The 21,667-nt window shown below is 47.8% G+C and overlaps 1 protein-coding gene across 1 annotated transcript in view; it reads right to left on the reverse strand.

Annotated features, from left to right (window-relative positions):
- Positions 1 to 6,279, reverse strand: part of SLC4A11 (solute carrier family 4 member 11) — a 152,009-nt gene extending 145,730 nt beyond the window's left edge. Inside the window, exon 1 of the mRNA XM_033161020.1 lies at positions 6,050 to 6,279. Coding sequence (XP_033016911.1) covers positions 6,050 to 6,089 — 40 coding nt within the window. The 5' untranslated portion in view covers positions 6,090 to 6,279. The remainder of the gene's footprint in view (positions 1 to 6,049) is intronic.
- Positions 6,280 to 21,667: the final 15,388 nt, after the last annotated feature.

A 21,667-nucleotide genomic window follows, 5' to 3' on the forward strand; every position in this document is an offset into this window, starting at 1 on the left:
TTGCAAAGCCATAGATGGCTTCAGAACAGGAGATAAACTCTAATGGCATCTTAAAGGCCCACTTACCCAATTAATCTGGCCGCCCTAGAAGTCCAAGGCATTGCATTTTTAAATTACTGACAACTACCAAGCCACAAATATGATTGCCACAAACGAAAGCACTCAAAAAAAAAACCCCAGAGGTGATATGGCAGGTGGCAACATTCTCCTGCCCAATCTTGTCGTGAGTGGGGGGCAGATATGCCGGAGCAAAGATTTACCAGACTCCCCTACAGGTAGGTTTGTGTGGACAAATGCATCCCTTCCTTATAAGTAAGTGACAATCTGCAACAAGAATCATATTCCAGGCAGGTTTATTCTGAAGGAAAAGGCCGAGATAAAAGCAGAACAGAACCTTCAGACATGTTTTGCAAAAGATGAATAATCATCCACTAAGGAACATACCTGCTTATTTAACTTATATGCAGAAAGGCTGGGCTGGATGAATCCCAAACCGGAATTAAGATTGCCGGAAAAAATATCAACAACCTCAGATATGCTGATGACACAACCTTGATGGCAGAAAGTGAGGAGGAATTAAAGAACCTTTTAATGAGTGTGAAAGAGGAGAGTGCAAAATATGGTCTGAAGCTCAACATCAAAAATACTTAAGATCATGGCCACTGGTCCCATCACCTCCTGGCAAATAGAAGGGGAAGAAATGGAGGCAGTGAGAGATTTCACTTTCTTGGGCTCCATGATCACTGCAGATGGTGACAGCAGTCACGAAATTAGAAGACGCCTGCTTCTTGGGAGAAAAGCAATGACAAACCTAGACAGCATCTTAAAAAGCAAAGACGTCATCTGCTGACAAAGGTCCGTATAGTTAAAGTGCGGGAAGCAGGGAAAGATAGGGGTGCCTGGCGTGTTCTGGTCCATGGGGTCACGAAGAGTCGGACACGACTGAACGACTCAACAACAACAAAGGAACATACGAAACTTCCTTATACTGCAATATACATCGAAAGCACTCTCACCCCCACTTTAAACAGTCATGGCTCCTCCCCCCTAAAAAAAATCCTGGGAACTGTAGTTTTTTCAGGGTGCTGAGCCATGTTAGGAGGCCCCTATTCCCCTCCCAAACTACAATCCCCAATGTGGTTTGACAATCAATCCCTCTTCCCTGAGAACTCTGGGAAGTGTGGCTCTGCGAGGGGGAAATGGGTTTCCTAAAAACTCTCCACGCCCTTAACAAACTACGCTTCCCAGGATTCTCTGGGGGGAAGCCAGTACTACTTAAAGTGATATGATACTGCTTTAAATGTTCAACGCAGATGAGGCCTGAGTCTGACAATTGGAATATCTAAGCTCAGGATAGTCTGCTGCCACATTTGCAAAGCTATTCAGGGTCCGGCATGCTTTCAAATTGGATGGGGGGGACCAACTGCGTGTTGAGATTCCTGCATTGCAGGGGGTTGGCCTAGATGACCCTCAGGGTCCCTTCCAACTCTAAGGTTCTTTGACTGAGCTATGGCCCTTCCCCAAATTATCATTCCTGTACATAATTGAAAGTGCTACAAGGATGGAGGAAGGAGAAGAGAAAGGTCAAGGCCTTACAGCCCCACTGCCAACCAAACTCCATCCATATGAGCTGCTTAATGTATCCTACGCGCTGTGATTTTGCAGTAACGCCTACAAGCAAGACGCTTCACTTTAAGAAGTGATGACTGCTCATGTAAAACTGGATATTTACAGCTCTCCATCAGCACAGAACAGTACGTCCTGTGCATGTTAGAAAAGATATTCCCTGAAGCGTGGACAGGTATGAGATTTACTCATTTTGTACCACGGATCTAGGCAATTTGCTTGGCCTTCAAGAGACCAAAACACTCCCGCAGAGACTACAGGATTGGCGGGGCAGACGGGGATAAGTGCTCAACAGTTAAAACTCCTCTCGAGTGCAGGTACAGACAGCCGAACAAACCGCGCAAAGCTGCTCTGCAGCTTGGAGGTACTGCACCAAGTTTGCCAGCTCTCACTTTTCTAGGATAGGCACCTCTCACAGACGTTGCAAAATAAAGGCTGCAATCAGGCATTACGGAAAGTGATGGTTTCTGGCTTGTCATGGTTTACTGTGAAAAAGCAGAGAACTGACACTGCCCAAGGACTCTTGCATTCCTTCTCCTCTAATGCAAGCAGGAAGAACAAACCCATAATCCACAACTAACCTTGGCTTCCAGTTATGGTTAAATACTTGGTAGTGGTTTGCTGCTCCCCAACAGGCCACAACGCCCAGGGAGTCCCATAAACCGTGGCTTGCTGCTGGTCCCACTGTGGTTTCAGCATTTGTTCCTCTTGGTCTCTCTAGGAGAAGAGCAAAGCCAGGGGGACTGAGCATCGTACACCACCAGCAGGCTGCTCGTTCGTGGTTAATTACGGAAAGTAAGAAACCACAGTTTATTGTGCAAACACAAATCCGAGCTCTCGTTTAAAACCCCAGCTTCATAGCCAAACCATTTTTATCAGAAACCAAGGGAGAAACCCAAGAGAGCACTCTAGGTCTTTCTCAGCTTCCACCTGCCATTCCGTTTGACGAAATATTATTCATTGGTTTTGAAGAGAGCCATGGTCTTCTTTATGGCTGGACCATAAAGAAGACTGATCACCGAAGAATTGATGCTTTTGAATTATGGTGCTGGAGGAGACCCTTGAGAGTCCCATGGACTGCAAAAAGATCAAACTTATCCATCCTTAAAGAAATCAGCCCTGAGTGCTCCCTGGAAGGACAGATCCTGAAATTGAGGCTCCAGTACTTTGGCCACCTCATGAGAAGAGAAGACTCCCTAGAAAAGACCCTGATGTTGGGAAAGATGGAGGGCACAAGGAGAAGGGGACGACAGAGGATGAGATGGTTGGACAGTGTTCTCGAAGCGACTGGCATGAGTTTGGCCAAACTGCGGGAGGCAGTGGAGGATAGGGGTGCCTGGCATGCTCTGGTCCATGGGGTCACGAAGAGTCGGACACGACTGAACAATTCAACAACAACAACAACAAATACAGTACTGTTCTTCATCTGAAGATCACAGGGTGACTTACAATATAAAAACACAAAAATACATACCATAATACCAACAACCCACACACATACACATACAGTTTTAAAAGCCATAGATTGTTAAAGACTAGCAGAAGAAGAATGGTTTTGCTTGGCTCCTAAAGATATGGAATGCAGGTGCCAGGCGAGCCTCCCTGGAGAGAGCTTCCCACAAGCCGGGAGCCAATGCAGAAAAGGCCCCTTCTCATTTTGCTGCCCTCCGGGCCTCACACGGAGAAAAAACACAAAGAAGGGCCTCAGATGCTTGAGCTGCAATTCTCAGAGTCATTTAACAATCGGTCCTTCCTTCCCAGGGAACTCTGGGAAATAGGGCCTGCCTAACAACTATCAGCACAGTTCCCAGGATTCTTTGGGGGAAGAGATGACTGTTGCAATAGTACAATAGGGCTTTAGATATATGGTATGGATGTTATTGCAACAAGGACATGTTGAAGAATTTTGTTGGCAAACTTCTGTCTCGAGTGACAATGGAGTGTGCTTCTGGGGGTGAAGTCAAACTACTGTGTTTGCAGCTTTCAAAGTGACCACCCCCAGGGGGGGCGCAAGCCTGGGCAGTGTGTATGGAGGTCCTGGGCTGCCCAGGTGACAAGACCCCCCTCTCGGCATCACTGCTGTGGTTCAAAGGAAAGAAGAGCAAGATGCACCAACTTACCTGCAGGAGTTGCCAGAAGGAGGAGTACAAGGTGCCATCCAACTGTCTTAGGGACCCCACTCTGGATTTGTGTCGGGTTTACAGTGGTACCTTGGTTCTCGAACTTAATATGTTCTGGGAGCCTGTTCACTCCCAAAACTGTTCGAAAACCAAGGAGCGGCTTCCAATTGGCTGCGGGAGCTTCCTACACTCAAGTGGAAGCCACGCCGGACGTTTGGCTTCCAAAACACATTCGCAAACCGGAACACTTACTGATTTGTTCAACAACTAAGCCATTCAAGAAGCAAAGTACCTCTGTACTTCTTAGCCCAGAGCATTCCAAACTGTCTCACGGCACATTAGTGCACCAGCGGCACTGTGTAGGTGTGTCACACGGACGCTCCCCACTGTGTCGCAAAATGATGCATGTCTAAAAAGTGTGTCACCAACATGAAAAGTTTGGAAAGCTCTGCCTTAGTCTTTTCTTCTCCGGAAGCTATCCCACAAGACAGTGGAGGTTTAGGACCACAGCTTTCCTTCTCCTAGATGGGCTTCCTTCCCAGGTGTACGAGCCCCACCTGCCCCTCACTTCCCTCTACAGCAAGTGCAAAAACCGCCTTCCTGACCACTGGACCCACTACTGTTCTCATCCACTCACACCAACGGAGCCTGTCTTCACATGCAGGGGAAATCCCCAGCTCAGCAAGGCTTTGAGACTCATCTGGTTTAGCAGCTGCAGAATACAACAATCTGGAGAAGCTGATAGTTTCACATGAAGCACGAGAAGCTGCAAACATCAAAGGCTATTTGATAATTAGTGTTGACCATCATCAACACAATCACTTGTCCAATACTTAGCAGGATAACCTCAGAAGTCCACTTAGGGTTCTGATATTGTGACTACCCCAGGACAGGTAATTCTAGTAACAAGAGGCAAAGAATATAGCTATAAAAAGAGAACAGGTGCATTTTTTGGAAAGGGCCTCCCAGAATCAATGGAACCTTTTGCAACCCATATATTGGTCAGCAACACACATCCCCGGACTGGACACCTTACAGGAAATGCTTGCAGCGGTCAAGATTTGTGAGTCCCCAATGAGCTGAACTGCTCTGCCACCTACAGCTCCTTTTGCTGAGGAGCAAAGCAACCAGAAAGCCAGAAAAGGGAATGAATGGGATTTGTGCATCCTGCAGAAGTAGGGATAAGAATCGACCCGTTCACTCCAATGGTCTAACGCTGGAGAAGTCCCCCCCCCCCACCCGGAGTCACTTTGCTTCTAAGGAAAGGGAGGCGAGCGGGGAGGGAGGGGGGGAAACCCAGCAACCTCAAAAAAACAAAACAAAAGACTCAAGGAAGTGCTGATAACCGCTTTAAAAACCAAAAACAAACTGAATTGCACAACATCCACTGCCTCTCTTTCACTTGCAAATAACTCGAAGACCATCAACTACCTTATTTCAACAAGAGCAATTGCAGCAATTGAAGCCCATTATGTTTTGTTTTGTTTTGTTTTGTTTTGTCTTTAAAAAACTCAAGTACAGAAAATACCGCTGGATGTTGCCAAAACAGCACACCCTTTTTACTAACAATAGCTTTAAAACCCAGTATTTGACAAAGGCTTCAAACCTCTTGTTCCCTTAAGCTAGGAGCAAAAAGGAGAGCTCGCTGCGCACTCCGCAGATCTTTGGGGACTTGCGGCTGGCCAAGAAGCGCCCCCCACCCGACTTCTCCAAACCCTTTAATTTTTGTATGCGCCCCTTCCCCCAGCCGCAAAAAAACACCTTGACACGGGCCAGTACAGGATCTGCCTTCTTGCTCGGGAGTTGTTTACGCGCAGCGAGACCTGCCCTCCCTTTTGTTTAAATTCCCCTCCATCCTCCTGTCAAAAAAGGGCCGCTTCCCTTTTTCTTCCCCTTCTGCGTGCGCAAAGCGAGCTCGCCTCTTTCGCTCGTTTGCAAAACTTTGCAGAGCACGGAAGCAAGCCGTGCAAAAGCCAAACGGCTTGCTGTCGTGCTCTGGGAGACGGTTTTGGGGGCTTTTCAGGGGGTGATGAAGTCTTCCCAAAGTTGCGGAAGCGGGGGGGGGGGGGAGAGAAAGAGAGAACAGTCAGCCCTCTTTTTTTAGGAAGCGCTGGGAGTGTTTGTCCCCAGAAACAGGACGGAGCGCGCAGTTGCAAAAGGCGCTCCGGGGAGGAGCTGCAACTTGCAAGCGAGCTGCAACAGCTGGCCCGTGACCCCGCTGGGCGAGGGGCACCTTCGCCGGCTGCTGCGGCTGCCCGAGCTCCTTCCTGCCTCCGCCCGCCCCGGCAAAAGCAGGCGCTCACCGCATGGCTGGAGGTGGAAGACGCGCCTCGCCGTTGCCATCGCCGCCGCTGCTTCGGGGCTGCGCTTCACACCATCGCCGAGGCGCGCCACGCCTGCCGCCTCGCCGCCGTCGGAAGGAGCAGAGCAACCCGAACTGAAAGCGCCCGCGCATCGGCCCGGGTTGAAAGCGGGTGGAAAGGGGAAGGGACGGCCGAGGAGGAGCAGGAGGAGGCGGCGGCGAAGGCGCAGCAGAAGCGGCAGCGGCAGCCACGCCGAGTGACACACCTCCCTCCCTCCCGCGCCGGTCCTAGCGCGCTTCCCGCGGCGAGGCTCCCCCAGGAGGCGTGGGAGGAGGAGGGAGGAGAGGCCTCGGCGACCTTCCGCTGCGCCCGCACCCTGGCGCGCGTTTGGGCCCCCTAGGGGCGCTTTCCAAAAGGAAGCGCAATTGCGCGCAGCAGCCCTCGAGGAGAACCCAGCGCCTCTTCGCGCAGGAAGGCTGCGCCCCGGCGTGAGGAGGGGGATCTAGAGTCGCCTTGGGCAGAGTTCCGACGAATAAAATGTTGGGGAGGGGGCCATGGGCGTAGCCAAGGGGGGGCAGTGGAGGCAGATGCCCCCCAAATCAATAGAAATCAATAAAAAATACTTAAGTAACTGAGGTTCTGCTCCCCCTACCATAAAGCCTGCCTCCCCATCATAAATCCTGGCTACACCCATGTAAGCCCCACCCAACATAATCGATCACAAGATCACGCGCAAACACCACTTGAATGGTAATGCCTATCAACTTTGGGGGGACCCACTCCCTCAAATATTTTAGGGGGGAAAGAAAGGAGCCCGGCCCCTAGGAGTTGGCTCCTATGCCTACGGGTGGTACACAAATTAAATTAATAATTCGTTTTGCACGGATAAGGAGGAAGGACCCCTGCATATCTCGCCTGTTTCAGCTTCCCTTTGGAATTCGGATCTCTCTGGAGCACGCTTATTTTCCCTTATTATTTAGCTATCGTTTATGCCGCTTAAGTGTGGAAACCTCGAAGCAGTTTCAGGGTTGCCAGGACACCCCGAAGTTGTTGGGCTTTTTTTTTTTTTTACAAACCCCAAAGTTGTTGTTGAGCTATTTTTTTACAAAAACGCCAAGAAAGCAGGTGTGAGTTCCATAATTCAACTATGCAATGGGTGGGAAAGCACTTCCTTGTGTCACACAACATTCAGCTTCCGTTGGATGTTTTTGGATTTCAGCATTATTAGGAGGGAGGGAGATGAGCTGTACTCCACCAACAGGAGCTTAGCTGCCTTATAGAGGGAAAGGGGACCCCAGGGCCCTCCAAATGCTTGCAGATCACAGCTCTCACCCTCTTATCCCTGGTTGGCCTTGCTGGATGCTGGGAATTCATAGAATTGTAGAGTTGGAAGGTTCCACGACAGTCATCTAGTCCAACCCCCTGCAATTCAGGGATCTGTGGGGTTGGAATTCATGACCCCAAAGTTAAGAGTTTTATGAGCTACCACCTTACTCTGTTTACCACCCTGGGCTTCACTAGGAGCAAGGGTGGGATGCAAATGAAATGAGAGAGAGAGATAAATAGACAGATAGACGGACAGATACATAGATAGATACCAAAATCCAACCCACCCAGTACTCTCTTTGCAACAAAGCGCAGCACCCAACAGATCCCAAGCTGCCTCCTAAGAGGAGTTACAGGTGGGTAGCCGTGTTGGTCTGCCATAGTTGAAACAAAATAGAAAATTCTTTCCAGTAGCACCTTAGAGACCAACTGAGTTTGTTCTTGGTATGAGTTTCGTGTGCATGTAGAAGTGTGCATGCACACAAAAGCTGAAGAAGTGTGCATGCACACGAAAGCTCATACCAAGAACAAACTCAGTTGGTCTCTAAGGTGCTACTGGAAAGAATTTCCTAGGAGGAGAACAGACCTGGAGACTCTTTCAAAACCCTCTCCAGTTCAGACTCTCAACTGCTCTTAAAAGAAAAACTCTGCAACAGACAGAAAGGAAGGAAAGATGGAAGGAAGGAAGGAAGGAAGGAATTGGGGTGATTTTTTTTAAAGCAGCTTTTGACCTTCCCAAGTATGTGGCATAGCTTCCCAAAATGCACATTCAGTTTGCAGAGATCAGAGGTTCACCACTGCAACCAGTAGGGTCCTTGTAAAGTTATCAGGGCAACCAGTTGCCCAACAAACCTCAGCCCACCTGCCAGTCCCTGCCTGCTTTGGTACTTACTTACAACCAGTCCAGGGGGTGGCGCTGCCGGCTGGAATCAACCTCCTCCGTGTTGCCTTTGAAGAACTGGTTCAGCCTGGGAGGACTCTTGGGTTCCTTATTTCCCTCTGGAAATGGAATTGCCTTGTGTGAGTGGAAGAGTGGTGGCCCCTTGCCAAAGAGCAGGGGCATAGGGGTATTAACTAGCATTAGCTGGCTCCGCCTCTCATTGAGCTCTGGCTCCGCCTCTCATTCACGCTCGCTCCGCCTGCTGTGGTCCTTCCCCCCACCTTTCCAGTCCCAATGGGCAGCAGCCATCACTGCAGACAGAGTCCAGTGACTGCAGCCCAAACAAGTCTTGTGGTACTTTATAAGGACTATCAAAATATATTGCTGTAAAAGCTTTTGTGGATTACAGTAGGTATGTGAAGTCTTAGCTGGATAGCTCAGTCAGCAGAGCATGATTAGACTCGTAATTTCAGGGTTGCGGGTTCCAGCCCCACATTGGGCGAAAGGTTCCTGCCTTTGCAGGAGGTTGGTCTAGATGACTCTGGTGGTCCCTTCCAACTCTTAAGATTCTATGATTCTAAGAATCATGCAGGATAAGGTCGGCGGCACATCTAGTCCAGCATCTTCTCATGGCGGCCAACCAGGCGCGCGTTATGGGATGTCCACAGGATGGACCCAAGTGCAGCAGCAGCAGCTCTTCAATGGGTTGAGGGGGGGGGGGAGGTTGGCATCTGTGTTGGGGAACTGAGCACCAGGTCCAGCAGTGTGAGAAAAAAGGGCACCTGAGAGGTGGCACAAACTGACCAATGTATTTGGCGGGGCAGAGCCAAGTATAAAAGCAAGACACAAACCAACAGTGGGACCGTGAAAAGAAGAGATGTACTGTCTAAAGAATATCAGAAGCCCCTTGCAGGATCAAAGCTCCAGCATCCTGTTCTCACAGTGGCCAACCGGGTGCCCGTGGGAAACTGACAGGCAGGTTTGAAAGGAACCTTGAAGATCATGTAGGAAGAATATGCAGGTGGTCTGTATGGCGGTCTGTATGGCTATTGAACCCACGACCTTGGCGTTAACGGCACCGTGCTCTAACCAACTGAGCTAATCTGGCATAAATCAAAAGGTCCCAGGTCCAATCCTCAACACCTGCAGGCAGTACTAGGAAACTCAAAGCGGTATGCAGCCACCAGGACCTGTAAACATCGAAGGCTTTTCTCTCTCTGATCCCTTAGACAGGACGCTGCCTTATTTTTCGTTGTTGTGTATACTGTGTATATACGGACAATGACAATAAATAAATCTATCTATCTATCTATCTATCTATCTATCTAAAAGTCAGACCGCTATTCCATCTAGCACAGTATTGGCTACACTGGCCGGCAGCGGCTCTCCAGGGCATGAGGCTGGAGATGTTCCTAACCCAAGGGTTGGACCCAGGAGCTTCTGCATGCAAAGAGATGTGCTCCTCTTGAGCTAGGGCGCTTCTCGTTTTGCCATTTATACGGCCCATTTCTAGGACCAGAGGAGGAATGACTGCTGGGAGAAGAAACACCCTGGTGCATCTGCAGCAGCACAACCAGACGCCTTCCTTTGCCCCAGCTGCAACGAAACATGTTTCTCCTGCACCGGTCTCTGCTGCAGCCTGCCAACAGCTTGACCTCACCCCCAAAGGCACACTCCTCCATTTTCTCCCAAAACAGAAGGATGCCAAATGTGACAGTGTGCCACAAAACACCTGTGTTGCAAACTATTTGTGCATGGAAGCATCGATTTTTTAAAATAATAATAATAATAATTTATGGACCTCTGCCCCTTTCCGGCTTTGTGCAGAGGCCTGTTTCTGCTCACATAGCCAGAGAGCATCCTTGGCGACGTGCCAACGGCCCCTCCGCCGCATTCTTCTCCGAGGGCCTGGAGCAACTCCCTGTCCCACACACACCCTTAACATGCAGATTGCAGTCTCTCCCCTAGCGGGTTTGGCAAGATCAGAGGTTAGCCATTGCGACACAGGGACCCCGAGCAGCGCTTCTGCGAGAGCCCCGAAGGAAGTCCCATGCCTGCAAATTTCTCATCCCATCCCTGTGTTGGGAAGTGCTTGCACCTGCGAAATACCTTTTGCCTCACCTAGGGGCTGAGAACCACTTAAGATAACACCCCACACAACCTTCCTTTTGTTCTCCAAGTTTTCTCAGAACATAGAAGTGCATTTCTTCCCTGGCTAGATAAGGGCCCCGGACATGGGTCAGATCAGCAACAGATATAATTTCTACTTATTAACCGCAACAAGGCTCTGGCTATAGCATCTAAATTTTATTTTAAATACCGGCGGGGAATGACCTGGATAATGGATAGTTTGTGATGTGTTAGGTTTCTGTTGTTCTTTTTTATTTGCTGTGAAGATTTAACATAAAAATATTAAAAGGGTGCAGCTGGGTCATTCTAGCCCACTCTCCCGTTTCCCGTCACGGCCAACCAGATGACTATGGGATGGAAGCCTGCAAGCAGGACATGGGAGAAGGTACACACAGTCCACCTGGGATGCGCAGCAATTGGCATTCAGAGGGATGTTGCGTCCAATATGGTGAGCTAGCATAGAACCGTATAGTTCTATACGTATATAGTTATACGTATAGTTAAAGCTATGGTTTTCCCAGTAGTAATGTACGGAAGTGAGAGCTGGACCATCAAGAAGGCTGATCGCCGAAGAATTGATGCTTTTGAATTATGGTGCTGGAGGAGACTCTTGAGAGTCCCATGGACTGCAAGAAGATCAAATCTATCCATTCTCAAAGAAATCAGCCCTGAGTGCTCACTAGAAGGACAGATCCTGAAGTTGAGGCTCCAGTACTTTGGCCACCTCATGAGAAGAGAAGACTCCCTAGAAAAGACCCTGATGTTGGGAAAGATGGAGGGCACAAGGAGAAGGGGACGACAGAGGATGAGATGGTTGGACAGTGTTCTTGAAGCTACTAACATGAGTTTGGCCAAACTGCGAGAGGCAGTGGAGGATAGGCGTGCCTGGCGTGCTCTGGTCCATGGGGTCACGAAGAGTCGGACACGACTGAACGACTGAACAACAACAAAGCATAGAACCCATGCTTCCTAACCAATATCCACTGACAGACACCGATTTGGATAGCTTTAGAAGAGGATTAGGCCAATTCCAGGAGGGAGATAAGGCTATCGCTGCAACTCTGGGAAGGATCCCACAGTATAACGGTTAAAAATTTCCCTTTATCATTAGCTTCTCTTCTTTCTTTATACACAAAGGACAAAGATGTGGTGAGCAATAGCTCAGCTGGTTAGAGCAAGGTGCTGATAATGCCAAGGTTGCAGGTTCGATTCCTGTATGGGGCAGCTGCATATTCCTGAATTGCAGGGGGTTGGACTAGAATCATAGAATCCTAGAGTTGGAAGAGACCACAAGGGCCATCCAGTCCAACCCTCTGCCAAGCAGGAAACACCATCAAAGCATTCCCGACAGATGGCTGTCAAGCCTCCGCTTAAAGACCTCCAAAGAAGGAGACTCCACCACACTCCTTGGCAGCAAATTCCACTGTCGAACAGCTCTTACTGTCAGGAAGTTCTTCCTAATGTTTAGGTGGAATCTTCTTTCTTGTAGTTTGAATCCATTGCTCCGTGTCCGCTTCTCTGGAGCAGCAGAAAACAACCTTTCTCCCTCCTCTATATGACATCCTTTTATATATTTGAACGTGGCTATCATATCACCCCTTAACCTTCTCTTCTCCAGGCTAAACATACCCAGCTCCCTAAGCCGTTCCTCACTAGAATTCAGGGTTTCCCAAACTTGGGTCTCCAGCTGTTTTTGGACTACCATTCCCATCATCCCTGACCACTGGTCCTGCTAGCTGGGGATGATGGGAGTTGTAGTCCAAAAACAGCTGGAGAGCCAAGTCTGGGAAACCTTGGCCTAGATGATCCTCAGGGTCCCTTCCAACACTTTTTATGACCTGATTTTTCTTTCTTTCCACAACAACAAGAGTTATTGCAACTGATACAAGCAATAAAAAAACACATCAAATTATAACATCAAAAGCCATACAAAGGCAGTACTAAACTAAACCTGAGCACTTGCGGATTTTAGTCAACCATTTACTAGTTAAGTGATTTGATTTTGTATCCTATTATTATTATTAAGGATTTTCTTGTTTTACAAAGGTATATGCAATGTCCCTCTTGTATTTTTCCATGCGGCATTTTTACACATCAGTTTCGTTTGTAGAGACATTAGGAAGAAAGGGGGGAGAGAGGTGGGTGGGATGGGGGAAATAGATTAAGTAAAGAAGAACTATCCTAATCTTTTGAAGACGCCTTTGTAAGAAGGCTGGAGGAAGGGAGTTGTTGCTTTTCGACCAGGAGATAATCTGCAACCCGGTCTTCAACCCATCTACCCGGAACGAGGTCACACTGAGTTCAGAAGGGTTTTACTTCCTGATAAGTGTGCTTTGTCATGTTGAGGAACCTAGAATATAATTTCCTATAATTAGTAACACAACAAAGCAGCATCAGCAAATGGAAAGGGGGGGGGGGCAAAGCCAACAAGTATAGTAGGAGATCTAGATTTAAGAGATTGTGTTGGCTCCAGTTTTCGTCTGATCATTGTCAGACTCAGTTGCCTCTGGTTTTGGACTGCTAGAAGGAAGTCGTTCGCATCTCTCACCCTGAAATGCAAAACTGGCAGGTGGTTTAGGGAACAAGGATGCCTGCCCAAAACCGCACATCTTTAATTTGCTTTCCCGCCCTCCCAACTATGTTAGCATAAGGGAAATAAAATGAGTTTATGCAGATTGCATTTTCCAATTTCCCTTTTTCTTTTTCCACCTTATGAAACCTTATGAAGAGGTAAAAGAATATGTGAAGGATTGGTTGCACTATCGCCAAATTAATGAAATGTTTAAAGAGGATTTAAAGGGAAATGGATTTGGTTATAATAAATCAAAATTTGAAATGGAAATATTAAATAATAATTGTAAAGTATTGTCTAAAATGTATAAATTGCTGTTGGAATGGCATCTGAAAGATTTTGGGTATAATATACAGCTAAAAGATTGGGAGAAACCATGGAAAGAAGGAATAAAATTTACAGCATGCAATGCCTTAAAAGAAAATGTGATGCAAAATGATGTACAGATGGTATATCACACCAGTGAAATCAGCTAAAATGTATAAATGTCAAATGGGCCATAGAAAGCACTGCTAATAACAAGGCCAGTGGAAGTGATGATATTCCAGCTGAATTATTTAAAATTTTAAAGGATGATGCTGTTAAGGTGCTACACTCAATATGCCAGCAAGTTTGGAAAACGCAGCAGTGGCCAGAGGACTGGAGAAGATCAGTCTACATCCCAATCCCAAAGAAGGGCAGTGCCAAAGAATGCTCCAACTACCGCACAACTGCGCTCATTTTACACGCGAGCAAGGTTATGCTTAAAATTCTACAAGGCAGGCTTAAGCAGTATGTGGACCGAGAACTCCCAGAAGTGCAAGCTGGATTTCGAAGGGGCAGAGGAACCAGAGACCAAATTGCAAACATGCGCTGGATTATGGAGAAAGCTAGAGAGTTCCATAAAAACATCTACTTCTGCTTCATTGACTACGCAAAAGCATTTGACTGTCTTGACCACATCAAACTATGGCAAGTTCTTAAAGAAATGGGAGTGCCGGATCACCTCATCCGTCTCCTGAGAAATCTCTATGTGGGACAAGAAGCTACAGTTAGAACTGGCTATTGAACAACTGATTGGCGAGGATATGAATAGACAAGATAATAACTTGTTTTTATATGTGACAATGGCTGCAAGAGTACTATTGGCACAGAAATGGAAGGAAGAAGAATTACCAACAAAAGAGGAGTGGCAGATGAAATTAATGGACTACACAGAATTGGATAAGATGACAGGGAGAATTCGAGACCGGCGGGATCAGGGGTTCTTAGAAGATTGGAGGAAAAACGTGGACTATTTGAAAACCAACTGTAAACAGCTAGTAGGACTGCAAGAAGTTTTGTAAGGAGGACTGTAGGAAATATCGCAGGGAAAACATATGATAAGGATGATTAGTTATGGACTATTAAAAGTAATAGTGAATATAATGAAATGCAGGAGTAAGTGATGAAGATTGAAAATCACAAGACGGAGTTGATGGAAGTCCTAGGCTTATAGCCAAAACATTGTATATGACAGGAAGAGATGTTATGTGGTGTTTGGAAAATATATATGCAAAATAATATATAAACATATAAAGAGTTTATGCAGATTGAAAGGGGTAACTGCTTAACAATCCCAACTCTGCCTATCAATGGCGAGGCAAGGTTCACTCTGCAATTAAAAACACACATAGAGGGAGCAATTCTCGGTGATTAATCTAGCAGTTAATTAAAGCTTGCAGCCTTAGTGTGCGCTTGGTGGGGGTAGGTGGGGCGCTGGAAGTGGGAGGCTCAATGGATGTGGCTTGTACATGAGACAGGGGGTCCCCACGTGGTCCGCAAACTTCATTCAGGTGCTGCATGGAAAATCTACGCATTTGTGGTTGAAGACGGGGAGGCGGCACCATCTCCATCGCGTTAAATATCCCTACCGATTGCTAACTGCATTTTTATCTTGCACCTTACATTGCATTGCCACTTGAATCCTATGGATAAAATGCAATACATAAGAAACGAAAGAAGCCATTAAGGTGCGATTTTAAACCATGCAGCATCCAGCACAGCGCATTGCACTTGCTGCGCGACAGGCAGGGAAAAATAAAAGAATAATTAAGTGTTCCGCCAAGGCCGTCAGCAATTTTCAAGCGGCCCAGGGCAGGGGGTAGGGAGAAACCTGGGAACCGTGGCTGCAGGCTATATTCCATCCTGCACACAAAGGTTTTACCCCGACGCACACAAGCACTTATCTCCTTCCAGGCAAGCAAGAGATATCATCACAATTCCCAGAATAATAAAATGGTGAGAACGGGATGGTTTGGAGACAATCTCTATCTGACAGAAGGGCACATTCCAGCTGAAGAATGCATTCCTGCCAGGAGGGAAGTGTGAAGTGAGGAACAAGGACCTTGAGGGTTGCAGCCTGGGCAGAAGGATGTGGCCAGGGCAGGGGGCTTCATACATAAAACTATGCCTGGATATTACGGAGAGCTTTTCTGCCATGCTATTAAGATCCAACGGGGTCATTCCTTACAGCTGAATGATGGGAGACCTGGGGAAAGAATAAAGGAAGTATGGAGCATAGTTGAACTACGGAATTTGCTCCCAGCAGAGGTAGCGATGGCAACCATCTCAGACAATGGCTACCGATCACGTTAACTGCATGCCGTCTCCGGGATCAGAGACTGCGTGCCTCCGAATGCCAGTTGCTGGGAAACCACAGTGGGAAGAGTGCTCTTGTCCTGTCCCTGTGCCCCTTGCAGGCTTCCCCCATCAGCCTCTGGTCGGCCCCTGTGAGAATCCAACGCTGGACCAGACAGGCTTTTGGTCTGGTCCAGCGGCCAGGTTCTTCTCATGCCACACCAAACATACCTTTTCATCGAAAAAGAGCATTAGACAAATGTCAACAAGCGTTGGGAGCCTGGGAGAGGAGAATGGCCGGCCCGACCGCCAGCTCACACAGAGCTCAAAGCCTCAGGGTAAACAACGCGAAGGAAACCCAACACTGATCCCACGGAATTAAATTAGACGGGGACATAAAGGCTGACATTTCTCGCGCACATTACGTGAGGCAGTTGTTCCGGTATGTACAGGGCTCAGTTTTACGGGCGACACGCAGTTTTGCTTTGTTTTGATCTAGTTTTCAGGAAACGTTTGCTGTATTTTATTTTATTTTTATTTTATTTTTAAAAAAGCACTTTAACATAAAAGTGCTTGGAGAGACTTTATTATATTAAGCAGTACAGTTTTCTACGAATAAATGAAACGAGCAAGCAGGCAAAATTAGGGTGCATCGAGGTTGATGTGGCTGCTCTTCCCTGGGCTGTTGTCTGTTGAGCTCAAATTAGGCTGTTCGTCTCTCTCCAGTCTAGAAGCAAGACGGAAAGGCAGGCCCAGAAATCAGGATAAGAAACTGCCTTATAGGGAGTGAAACCATTGGGCCCATCTAGCCCAATACCACCTACTCTGACTGACAGAAGCCCTCTCCAGGGTTTCACCCAGAAAGCCTTTTCCCAGGCCCACCTGGAGATGCCTGGGATTGAACCCAATACCTTCTGCAAGCACAGTAGATGATCAACCTCTGAGCCAATCTGCACACAGAGTTGCCTGATGGCATCTCCAATAGACCGCTGTTTCCCAATCCCATGATCCTGTTACTCCGCTCTTTTTCGGAGACGTGTCCGCTTGCAGGGTAGAAGAGAATCGCCAGGAACTAAGTAGGAACATTGCTCCAGAGTGCTGTGGTTCACGGTTTTAAGCAGGCAGAGCTGCCTCCTTCAAAGGCACAAATGTCTCTCCATCTGCCTGGAAGCAGAAAAGCTTGGCGAGGCTTTAGTCAAGCTGAGATCACGCACCCCGGGTGAAGATAGAAGGCTCATTAGCAGCTCAGAGCGGCCTTGGGGAGACTCCTTCGCCCAGATAAAGCTTGGGAATATGTCACTCCCCGAAAATGATTTAAAATCATATAAAGCAAAACACCTGGTTCTAGGAGGGGGCTGCCCTAGATGCGTCATTTGCCAATACAGAAGTGAATTTTAGTGGGGGGAATGGGGCGAGAGAGAAAAGTGACTCAGAATATAAGAAACTCACTCAGTTCCAGAAGCTGACCTTGGGCATTTTTCCTGAGCCAGGATGAACAGTTCTGAAATAGATGCGATATTTGCAGGGTTTTTGCTTCCCCTAAATTCATTTTCATTTTCATTTCTGTTTATTCCTTTGTGAGCCTTAGGCTTCACTTTTTTCAACTTTAAACACTTCTCCTCTATTTTTTCCTGAACTAATTTCCAATTTGTGCCATTTGGGATCCTGTTCAACCATTTCATCTTTCTCAACTTTCCTCATTCGTCCACACAGGCTATAATCCAACTCCGCACCTTAATCTTCAGGTTAAACTGTGGTAAAGCAGTTTAGTAAACCTTTAACTAGTTGGAACTGATGGAAGGGGTTTTTCTGGAGGTCTTGAATCAGGGCATAATAACATTTTTTTATTTTTTTAAAACCCAACAATTTTATTTGCTAGTCTAACAATGCTTTCCCTTTACAAATCGCTCTCTTCTGTTTCATTCACGCATTATTTTCTCTCCTTGTATTTCAGATATCGCTGGGTGTGTTTATCTCCATTATTCCTGTGCTGTGATTTAAGCAAATCTTTCAAATTCATTTTGTTTTTGGTCTGACTTGGGTCTGATTTGCGATTGCAACCACTGGCTCACGGGAGCAAATTCACCGGTGCAAAAACTTAGAATCCGTTTCCAGGCGTCTGCGTGGCAATGCCACATTGCAGCAGACTATCTATTGTACGTTTTGGAGAATATACCGTATAGAAAGACAGGGCAAGGGGGCAGGGGGCAGGTATTCCTGCCTGTCTCCCGGGTCTCTGACACTTCAGCAGAAAAAGGTAGAGTCAGGCCCAGAACAGCAAGACCAAAAGCAGTTGCTTTGGAAAGCAAAGCTCCTTTCCTATGGCTTTCCTAGCTAGCAGCCTCAGGTAGGTGACAGAACGCAGGCAATTAAGGTTACAGCAGCTGCTCCAGCAAGCAAGCAGCCCTGTCTTTTTCTCCCCTGCAGAAGTGCTGCCCTGGACAGCTCCTGGTGGTTGCACAATCGAGAGAGCGACAAAATACAGGGAGAATGAATGAGCAAGCAAGTCACACGAGTCAATTAGCTCTGGCTGAGGAGCAGAAGGATTATACAGTATTTTTCCATGTACAGGTGAAACTCGAAAAATGAGAATATCGTGGAAAAGTCCATTCATGTAAGCAATTGTTTTCATTAGCTACTGGAGTTTGATATACGAGATAGACTCATGACACGCAAAGCGAGATTGGTCAAGCCTTTGTTTGCTGTAATTGTGATGATTATGGCGCACAGCTGATGAGAACCCCAAAGTTGAGATTGTTAATTTGGGGTTCTCATCAGCTGTACGCCATAAACATCACAATTATAACAAATAAAGGCTTGACGTATCTCGCTTTGCATGTCACGAGTCTATCTCATATATTACCGTATATACTTGAGTATAAGCCTAGTTTTTCAGCACATTTTTTGTGCTGAAAAAGCTGCCCTCGGCTTATACTCAAGTGAGGCAGGCGGTCCCAGCCTCCTCTGTATAACACAAGGGAACATTGCGCTGTGGGTTAAACCACAGAGTCCTAGGGCTTGCTGATCAGAAGAATGGCGGTTCGAAACCCTGCGACGGGGTGAGCTCCACAGCAGCAAAGGAGGAAGAGGAAGGAGCAGCCTAAAGGGCTGCTTTCGGGCTGCTCGTTCCTCCTCCTCTACCACAGCGGCAAAGGTGAACCGGCTTATACTTGAGTCAATAAGCTTTCCCAGGTTTTTGTAGGGAAATTAGGTGCCTCGGCTTATATTTGGGTCGCCTTATACTCGGGTATATACGGTAGTTTCACCTCTTAAGTTGAATTACTGAAAGAAATGAACCTTTCCACAATATTCTCATTTTTCGAGTTTCACCTGTATAACACGCCCCCGTGTACAAGACTAATGCTATTTGGGGGGACTCAAATTTAAGAACAGTGAGTGGGGGAGAGATGGCCCAGAGTTGTTGAGCTTTTTTGGGGGGGGCATGACGAAAATCACTACCAAGACTGACAGTCATTGACAATTGCTCATACTCAGTTTGTACACAGAAAAGTACGGTAGTAACCGATTTGCTGGATCCCCAAAAGGGTATGGGAGAATGTGACGCTGACGTCCCATACTAAGATGAAGGTCTACCAGGTTTGCCGCTTTATGGAAGTAAGCCGTGGGCAACTTGCAACCGCCAGAAGCGATGCCTCAACGTCTTCCGCCTGCGCTGTGTCAGGAAGGTTCTGGGAATCACATGGCAGGACAGAGTCCCCAGCGAAGATGTGCTCTCCCAAGACTACGTTCCCAGCATGTTCACACTCTTGTCTCAGCGACGTCTACGTTGGCTTGGCCATATCTGCAGAATGGAAGATGGCAGGAATCCCCAAGTGCCCTACAGAGTGTCGTAGCCCTGTGCTTCCAGCCACAGCAGAGCTCACTGGAGGGAGAAGGCAGCCAACCAGCCGAGTCTCAGGGGGTACTGGTCTGGAAGCAGAGTCCATAGACAAGCTCGAGTCCAGTCCTAAGGTCAGGAGTATCACAGTTCACGTAGTCAGGTGATCCCAGGGTCAAGAAAGCCGAGGGTCCAAGGCCACGAGAAGCAAGAAACAGCAAGGTCTGGTCAGGAACGACAAATGTTGTTTGCAGCAACTGACTGAGGCTGGAAACCCTGCTTAAGAAAGCCAGAGCCAGCTGGTTCTCACCAGGAGCAAGAAGGCTGATCAGCAGCAGGCGGGGTGGCTTCGCCTTCTGCTCCTTCAGGCTGTTGCTCAACAGGTGAAGCCGACTCCTGGCCCATGACACAGACAGCTGATCTTAGGCACAAGGCCCATTGGCAGACCAACTGTGTGCCAAAAAGAAGTCTGCAAATGTGACATGAAGGCTGGCAACATCAACCGCGTCATGTGGCGGACGAGCAGACAACCGCAGTGCCTGGAGGCAGACAGTCAAGTCATGCAGCCATAGCAGTGAGCAGAGGAGGAATGACCACTGGGAGGAGAGCAGAGAGAATAAACGCCCTGGTGCATCTGCAGCAGCACAACCGGAAGCCTTCATCTGCCCCAACTGCAACAAAACATGTCTCTCCTGCATCAGTCTCTACAGCCACAGCAGGTGCTGTAAGTTCCAGCAGTTTGACTTCACCCCGAAGGCACACTCCTCCATTGTCTCGAGAAAGACATGGATGCTAACCAACTCTGCTGGATCAGATGAACATCGTTCACCTTGCATCAACAACAGGGCGGATTAGAGGACCTTTGGGATTCCTTCAGCAGTGTTTTACTCCCTACCAATTCTACAATTCTGCCTCCAAAAGTAGGTCTGCCAACACAGTGCTCTCTAGATGTTGTTGTACTACAACTTCCATCCTCGCTGACCATGGGCCATGCTGGTGGTCACTGATGGGAGTTGGGGTTCGGCAGCATCAGAAGGTCACCTAGGAAATTTCCAAGCTGGGCATGAAGGCGACGGTCGATGTGTTTGTCCCCCGCAACCATCAACAAAGAGATACACTCCCTTTAATGGTGGAGGTTCTACTTGGTCCATAATAATTATCGCCCAATGAAAGGCCCATCTTTCATGATGTCATCAGCAAGCGTTATGGATCAGGCCAAAAGGGGCCCATCTCATCTAGCACCCTGTTCTCCCAGTGGTTAACCAGAGGCAGGTGGCGCTGTGCTTCTTGGGCTTGCCGATCAGAAGGTCAGCGGTTCAAATCCCCACAACAGAGTGAGCTCCTGTTGCTCTGCCCCAGCTCCTGCCAACCTAGCAGTTTGAAAGCATGGCAGTGCAAGTAGATAAATAGGTACTGCTGCGGCGGGAAGGTAAACGGCGTTTCTGTGCGCTCTGGTTTCCGTCACGGTGCTCCATTGCACCAGAAGCGGTTTAGTCCTGCTGGCCACATGACCCAGAAAGCTGTCTGTGGACAAACACCAGCTCCCTTGGCTTGAAAGCGATATGAGTGCTGCAACCCCATAGTCGCCTTTGACAGGACTTAACCATCATGGGGTCCTTTACCTTTTTTTAAAAAACAACAACAACAACAACAACCAGATGCCCATTATGGGAAGCCTGCAACCAGGATCCGAGCACAAGAGCCCTCTCCCCTCCTGTGGTTTCCAGCACAGGTGAGGTGACCAGAACTGCAGACAGTATTCCAAATGTGGTTGCACTACAGATTTGTATCACTACATTAGGATTCTGGCACCTTTATTTGCAGTTCCTTTTATAATGATCCCTAGCACCGAACTTGCCTTGTTCAGAGCTGCTCCCAGTGGGTTGACATGTTCCTCAAGATATCTCCAAGGTCTTATTCCTGGTCCGTCACCACCAGTTCAGAACCCATTTGTAAATATGCAAAATTAAGACCCTCCCCCCCATCATTAGCGACTCCGAACGATGTGGCTCTTGCCCATTCCTGCAGGAAAGGGTCCCCTGCTCTCCATCTTTTCCAATGTTCAACATGGAGCCTTCCACACATGGTCCAGCACAACTGTGGAGGATCTGCTGGGGCCGAACAAGCAGGGATTTCCCCTCTGACCTCATGCCAGAGTTTCCTAGGAAATGGGGCTGTTTACTGCTAATTCTGGAATTTATTGGCTAGATCTGCCTTCCCAAAAGGCAGCCAGAATTGCAGTTTCTGAGCCAGCCGGCTGCATACACATGCCAA

Source organism: Lacerta agilis, chromosome 9 (genome assembly GCF_009819535.1).
Source record: "Lacerta agilis isolate rLacAgi1 chromosome 9, rLacAgi1.pri, whole genome shotgun sequence".
In the NCBI taxonomy this organism is placed as follows: Eukaryota; Metazoa; Chordata; class Lepidosauria; order Squamata; family Lacertidae; genus Lacerta; species Lacerta agilis.